Source organism: Henckelia pumila, chromosome 3, assembly GCF_033568475.1.
Source record: "Henckelia pumila isolate YLH828 chromosome 3, ASM3356847v2, whole genome shotgun sequence".
NCBI lineage: Eukaryota > Viridiplantae > Streptophyta > Magnoliopsida > Lamiales > Gesneriaceae > Henckelia > Henckelia pumila.
This window is the reverse complement of record NC_133122.1, coordinates 131456441-131464640: the sequence shown is the minus strand read 5'-3', so window position 1 is coordinate 131464640 and position 8200 is coordinate 131456441. Positions and strand designations below refer to the sequence as shown.

Sequence of the window (8200 nt, the reverse complement as noted above, 5' to 3'; positions counted from 1 at the left end):
GATTTATCACTGCCATCGTACGTTGGTTCATGAGACTGATCAGTCGACACATGAGCGTCACACTTATGGATAGGACCATCTGCAGGTTTCAAAAGCATTGCTCAATTATGTTATATATGATGAAGAAATAATATGTTTATGATTATGGTTATGATTCAGTTTATGATTCAACAGTTTTATTATGTGATGAAAATATTTCCATGCATGCTCATGTACATGTATATGTATTAGTAATTATGTGATGCATTATTTTTAACCTTGTTATAAAGGATTAGACATGTTGAGCCCCTAGGCTCACTACGCTTATATGGTGCGGGTGAGCATGATGATGTTTATGTAGCTCCTACCGGTGGTGAGGACTTATGAGCTCACGGAGCAGTGAACCCCGTGACCGTCGCAGCTATTTAGATTATTATGTTGAGTTTTGAAACATGTTTTATTTTATTATTGTTTCCGCATATGAGGTTTTTTTTCAACAGCTTTGTTTATTATTTTAAATTGATGCATGAAACATTTTTAAGGATTTATTTATTTAATATTTTTCAGGTTATTTAAGAAAAAGTATGTTATTTTTATATACATGTATGTATGGGCATGTATGTATAGTAGTATCATTTTTAAAAAAAAAAAATTCCGCATTTATTAGTAGTAGGCGTTTCAAAAATTCTCTATTTTATTATTTTTATTTCCAAATTAATTAAAATAATAAAAATAATAATTATATAAATAAACTAAATTAAATATGACTCGATTGTTTTAAAAAAAAATACAATTATTTTACATCAAATTGCAAGCATTCACACAACAGTAAATTACATCCATAAATCGAGATAAATTGCAAGCATTTATTGTTTGTGTGTGGGTGTGTTTGTTTGTTTTAAATATCGATATTATGTCTTTTAATGATTTTCTATTTTCTTATGTTTTAATGTGATTGCATGTTTATTTCAAGTTAATTAATTCGATTTCAGTTCGTGATCAAGTATGTAATGTATTTTTTAGTCACGATCATATATTATTATTATTATTATTATTATTATTATTTGTCTTCAATATAATTTAATTAGAATAAATAAATAAGAATAAAACATTAAATACATTTAAAAAACACCAAAAAAATTAAATTAAATAAAAGGATTGAAATAAACAAATATATATATATATATTTTTGGAGAATCACTGTAGCGCTATTGGTTTTCCAAAATAGAGATGTGTTGGCGTAAATTTTGTTCTCTATTTTAGAGATGTTCTCCAAGATGAAGAACGGGTGAAAATGCCCTAAACAAACGTAATTTAAATAGAAAAATTGAGATAATCGAGAGTATGTTTGACTTAACATTGTGGTGCCAAAATCGTTCGGACCATATTGGAATGTCCATTTCATTTGAGAGGTCGAAATCCACCACTTTGTCCGATTAGTCATTTTTCACCAATATAATCCAAACTGTAAGCACGCTTCTCTGTTTGCTAAGCATGTCCTCAATAAATGCGTGAAAATAATCTTTTTTCCCCTCAAAGTTTTAATAGAAAATCTTTTGTGGAGATGATTTTGTGTATATATATATATGTCAGATAGGTTGATTTGATTTATATTTGTAGTAAAAAATAATATTTTTAACATTTAGGCATTGTTTGGTTTGAGTGATAGTATAAGTAATATATAGATAAGTAATATAATGTAATAAAAAATAAATAAGAAATGATGGTTAAAATAGTATTGGATTTGATTGATAGATTTTAGTTTATTTGATTTGATTGATTAATTTTTATATAAAAATGTTAAATGACTATTTTGTCATTTTAAAAATAAATAAAATAAAAATTATATTATTTATAAAGAGTAATATAGTAATTTAAATTCAATGATTTGATTGATGTATTATAAATTATTAATGATTTGTTTGATATAAAATAAATAGTTAATATATGGATAAATAATAGGTCAACTTGGGATTCAGTTCCTGATTTCAAATAAAAGTTTAGATTCAGTCCCTATTTCAAAAAATTGTTTCAACTCCCTGGTCTCACATTTATTTTCATGGATAAAAATCGGTACAAAAGATTAAATATATGGTACAAACATATGATATTTGAGTATTAACAATTTCAGATCTAGTACAAAAATAAAGATTTTGAGTATAACATTGAAACAACTTTATTAATAATAAAATTTTACCGTACATGTATGTTTATGTACAAAATATTTATATTAACGCACTTGTTTATTATGTATCAGTACAAACATCAGTATTTTGAGAATCACAAAAATTAAAAATCTATGCACACTAATTTTAGAAATTTGAGTATAAAAATATTTAATTTACATATTAATTTATATATTTATGGCATCAATTGTCTCAACTTACTGCGTGCAAAGTGTTGATATTGTTGATCTGACCGTGGATAATGGTGGCGTGCTCCAGTGCAAATGACAAGAAATTTTTTTTAAAAAAATCAATTTATTAGACTAAGATCAAAATTTACCTACTTAAAGAACTAAAACCCATAATTGATTTATTGAAATATTGCTTTGTTTTAAGAAAAAGGTAATCGATTATTATTTACCCTGGTTTGAAATTCGAAAAATAGAACCAATTTTTTGGGACCGAAGAGACAGAATTTGGATTCCTGCACAAAACTAGATAATATAAAAACAGTGACATATTGTGATCGAAATGGCAAATCATAATTGTTTTGAATGTGATTAGGGGAAGAAACCCTATATTACTCTCGTAAAATTTTTCTATACAATTAATATATATACATAAATATGTTTTCATCTTATAATTTTTTTACTTTACTTCGTCCCCACTCCCCTCTACCATTTTGCAAAAAATACTCCAATATTAAAATATTTTATATCCTTATACTAATCTTTAATTATATTAATAAATCATTGCAAAAAATAGATTCTCTGTAAGACTTCATGAGAAATTTTGTTTCAAACGATATTTAAATTAAATAACAAGTAATGGGATTAATGTGGTCTCATTCCAACAATTAATTCATACACCCACTCTGTAATAAGAACACTGTACGTTGAACCAATCATTGCTGAAGATCAAATGTGCCTTAATTGCTTATCCCTTAACAGCCACTAAATGTTTATCCATATATTCCTTCTACGAAATTTTATTTGTAATGTGGATCATTTGAATTTTTTTAAAAAGAATCATTTCATGAAATCTGTATTTTAAAGTTATGTTTCATTCTATTTATCAGTACAATTAATATTTTAGGGATTATTGGTTCCAAAATGCGTTTACGACCGCATAAAATCAATTGCTTTTTTAAATTAAAAAAAAAAAAAAAGTTTTTATGTTTCGGCCACAGCTATCCAGCCTATCCCGAAAAAAGATCAAGTGTTAAAATATATTTATTTTGTATAGGATATTTCGTATTCATCACTCTATACTTCATGTGCTAAATGGTTGACACATGTACTAAAATTAATTTCATACAATTTTATTTTAGGTATATTTTTACTTCCTATTTTCTAGCAAACAAAATCTTAATAAATTCTCCACCCATTTATTATCTCCCATATTTACCAAATCAATCAAAACAAATTCATCTTTTGTCATCTTTAAAATATTTCTGTGCGACAACTGAACAAATTTAAAAGTTAAAACATACACATTGATTTATAAATTATGCCTATAAATCTTTCGAAAAGATAGTACAATTTTTTAGAAATTTAAATATTAATTTTTTTTATTCTATCAAAGATACTTCCCTCTATTTACCAAATTATTTTTTAAAAAAAATGTTCATCCTTCTCTTTGAAATATTTCCGTACAACCACCACAATATTAAAAAATACATGATAATTAGCAATTAGCACAAAATACCAAAAAATTGAATTTACCCGAATAAAATATAGTCAATCTCATCAAATAAAGAATATATATATATATATATATATAATAATAATAAAACTATTCAATCTCATCAAATAAAGAATATATATATGTATATTATATAATAAAACTTATTAGACGAATTACTAATACAAAACCCTACCTCCATATTTTTATTCTTCTCCTCCTAAAAAACCAAGAAAAGTCGTATTTTTTGCCGTGATCGAGGTATGTTATTTTACTAATCTTTTATAAAACTATATATCAAATATTTATGCATTTAATTTTCGCTTTTACTGATTTTACTATTATTATTTGTTGCAACTTTGAGGTATTTTGTTCTATTTTTTTTTTTGAAAAGAAATACATATCAAATATTATATATTTAATTTTTTTAATTGATTCTCCTCTTTTTCGTGATTGATTGGATATGTTGTTATATTCATCTTCTAAATGAAATACATAAAAAAAAAATTGTATAAGTACGTATTATAATTTTTTTAAATTGAATCTCCTATTATTTCTCATGTTGTTCAATTCATATTTTTTTTCTGGTCAAATACATATCAAATAAAAAACATCAACAAATTTTTCATCATGTTAAAATATTAAATTTTACTTTGTTTAAGATTTTTTTATTTGTAGGTTGAATGTTGAATATTATCTCGTAGGTTGAACTTTGAAGAATATCATCACGATGGACAACAATATTATCTTAGAAGACAATCTTATATCTCGTAGGTTGAACTTTGAACAAGAAAATAATATGTCAAATGTTATTTGTGAAGACAATGAAGATATAAGTATCCAACAAGTGGTTGGTGAAAATTTAGAAAATGATTATCATACCAATATTTCAAATACAAAAATTTCGCAAATTGGTATGAAATTTGAAAGTGAAAAAGCAGCATATAACTTTTACAATGACTACGCAAGGGTTGTCGGTTTTAGCATTAGAAGACGCAATTGTCATAAGGATAATGATGGGAATATTCTAGATAGAACATTTTGTTGTTCGTGTCAAGGTGTGAGAGAAAAAGATAAACGAGATCCATGTATCAAATCTCATCGCCCTGAAACAAGAACTGGATGTTGCGCAGAAATGAAAGTTAATGCTCGTGAGGGAGGAAAATTTAAAGTTGTTAGTTTTACTGCTGCTCATAATGGACATAACTTGGTTAGTCCAAATAAATCTCACAGATTAAGATCTCAAAGAAAAATCAGTACTGGACAAGCGATGCAAATATCCAATATTGATAAATCGGGGATACCACCAAAAGCGGGTATGAACTATATGGTTAGTCAAGTTGGTGGACGTGAAAATGTTGGATTTATTCTTGAAGATTATAAGAATTATTTGCGTTCCCAAAGAACAATGAATATTAAAAAAGGAGATACTGGAGGGGCACTTGAATATTTGCAGCAGATGCAATCGGATGATCCAAACTTTTTTTATGCAATTCAAGTTGACAGTGGTGATTTAATAACTAATATATTCTCGGCAGATGGACAAATGGTAGCTAATTACGAGTATTTTGGAGATGTGTTATGTTTTGACACGACATATAGGAAAAATAAAGAAGGCAGACCATTTGCACTTTTTTTCGGTGTCAACCATCACAAGTAAACTGTTATCTTTGGTGCTGCCTTATTATATGATGAAACTGCTCAAACGTTCATGTGGCTTTTTGATACATTTTCTAAAACTATGCATGGAAAGATGCCAGTAACTATCCTGACTGATCAAGATGCAGCAATGGCAAAAGCTTTAGGAGAAAAATGGCCTAGTACATATCATCATTTGTGCATTTGGCACATTTATCAAAATGCGGCCATACATCTTAGTCATGTATTCTCAAGTTCCAAAGATTTTGCAAAAGATTTTAGTTCTTGCATATATGATTTAGAAGAGGAAGATGACTTTTTAACAGCTTGGCAAGAACTATTGAACAAGTATGATCTTCAGGGTAATCAATGGATGGATAGGATGTTTAAAATTAAGGAAAAATGGTCGCTTGTGTATGGAAGACAGATATTTTGTGCGGATATGACTACTACTCAACGAAGTGAGAGCATGAATAGTGTTTTAAAAAAATATGTTAATCATAAGCATGATTTGTTAGAGTTTTTCAAACGTTTTAGAAGATTAATTAATGATCGTTGTTATGAAGAACTGAAAGCTGATTTGAGGTCAAAACATAGTACTCCGGTGCTATCTTTTCCGTTGAAATTCTTAAGCATGCAGTAAGTGTTTATACGCATGAAATTTTTCAATTATTTCAGAATGAGTTGAGTAAGGCACATGATTCAAAGTCAGAAGTTGTTTCTGAATCAGAAACTGTATCTCAATATAAGATCACACCTTTTAATAAGCAGTACAAGCATACTGTTATATATGATTCTTCTGCTGATAAGGTTTCTTGTAGTTGCAAAAAATTTGAGTTTGCAGGAATTCTATGTTCACATGCTCTCAAAGTGCTCACTTTTAAAAATGTTGTGAGAATTCCTGAGTCATATGTTAAAAAAAGGTGGACTAAACAGGCAAAAAAATGGGTTGCTGAAACTTATGAAATGATAGAGGAATCTTTGGATGATATAAAGGAAGAAGATGAAAAGGTAAAGATTGGGGTGCGCTATAAGGAGCTATGTCGGGTGCATAATCAATTGGTGACCCGTGCTGCATTGACAGAAGAGACATATGAGATTGTAAGAGGTCCTATGCATAAGGGAATTGAGGAAGTTGATATAAGTTTGGCAAACAGAGGGACATCAAAGCAAACTTTATGTCACAACGTAGGAACTGAAAAACAAATTTTAAAGGATGATTTCGGTGAAATTACAGTGAAAGGCTTTAAAGTTAAACAAAATTCAAGGGTGAAATCTGGAAAACGACCAAAATGTGCTTTGGAAAAGACCAAAAGACAGAGAAAGTCAAATCCTAGCAAAGAGTTAGCTTCAAATACTGCACCTTTTGTGAATGATTGTGTTAGAAATATTGATCAGGTAATATTTTTAAATAACAAATATATTAATTTAATTATTTTTGTTCAATTCATGCGGCTAGCTTTTATCTTTATCAATACATTTTCTTTTTTTCCAAAACATCAGTATCCTCAAATTTCCTCTTGTGTTTGGAGTACATCTGGCGGATGCTTGACACAGCCCTTTCAGGTAATTCATTTATTTATGTGTACTACTTTTTTAAATTAAAAATTAATAATATCACATACTTATTTTTATGATATTCATAATTGCAGCGACGGAGTTCTGCATTATTTGATTTGAATGTTGTAGCAATTGAAAGCCACCAAGATGCTATATACCAAGACGAAGCCCAATACTCACCTAAAAAATGATGGACAACTCATGTGTTAAAATACTGGAGCATATAATGTTTTTGATACTTTATATTATTGTTTTACTTTGATTCAAGAAATTAAACATTTGATGTTGGATTTATTATTTTTATTTACTTTATATCGCTATTTTTATATGATTTTATTCTATCAAATATTTTTTTCATTTGATATTTGCTCATATTTTTTGTGCATTCGATAAAGATTTAAATTCTTTGATAGAATAAAAAAAATTAATATTTAAATTTCTAAAAAAATTGTACTATCTTTTCGAAAGATTTATAGGCATAATTCATAAATCAATGTCTATGTTTTAAATTTGTTCAGTTGCCGCACAGAAATATTTTAAAGATGGCAAAAAATGAATTTGTTTTGATTGATTTGGTAAATATGAGAGATAATAAATGAGTGGAGAATTTATTAAGATTTTGTTTGCTAGAAAATAGGAAGTAAAAATATACCTAAAATAAAATTGTATGAAATTAATTTTAGTACATGTGTCAACCATTTAGCACATGGAATATAGAGTGATGCATGGAGATGGAGCAGAGGAATCGTGGCCATAGAACAGATAGAACATTGCCCCAAGTTATGGATTCGTAGTATTTCTTAATTATCTATGACACAATAATAATATTACATTCAGTCAAAAAAAATAATATTACATATTTACATTGTTTAATTTATTGTGTAGTTTAAATGATTTGGATGGTTGGTGCCCATTTTCATGATGTCAAGATATAATTGTCAATGATTAATGGGAATAGGGACAATGCTAGAGATAAGCATACGAGAATAATTGTCTGGCTACACATAATATTTATATTGCATGTGAAATGATACAAAATTTCAAGACCCAACCACATATATTATTGCATGTGAAATGATACAAAATTTCAAGACCATATTATTGCATGTGAAATGATACAAAATTTCAAGACCCAACCACATACGTACGGGTGGCATACCGTACCGTATCGTACC

General features: G+C 27.9%; 2 protein-coding genes across 2 annotated transcripts; both read left to right on the top strand.

Moving 5' to 3' along the window:
• Positions 1-4557: 4557 nt before the first annotated feature.
• LOC140889511 (protein FAR1-RELATED SEQUENCE 5-like) lies at positions 4558-5487 on the top strand. Its single transcript, XM_073297227.1, has one exon. The coding sequence runs from the start codon at positions 4558-4560 to the stop codon at positions 5485-5487; it is 930 nt and encodes a 309-aa protein (XP_073153328.1).
• A 51-nt stretch (positions 5488-5538) lies between these two features.
• On the top strand, positions 5539-7216 carry LOC140889510 (protein FAR1-RELATED SEQUENCE 5-like). The gene is made up of 4 exons (XM_073297226.1): positions 5539-6069; positions 6144-6863; positions 6969-7031; positions 7118-7216. The coding sequence occupies exons 1-4, from the start codon at positions 5539-5541 to the stop codon at positions 7214-7216; spliced, it is 1413 nt and encodes a 470-aa protein (XP_073153327.1).
• Positions 7217-8200: the final 984 nt, after the last annotated feature.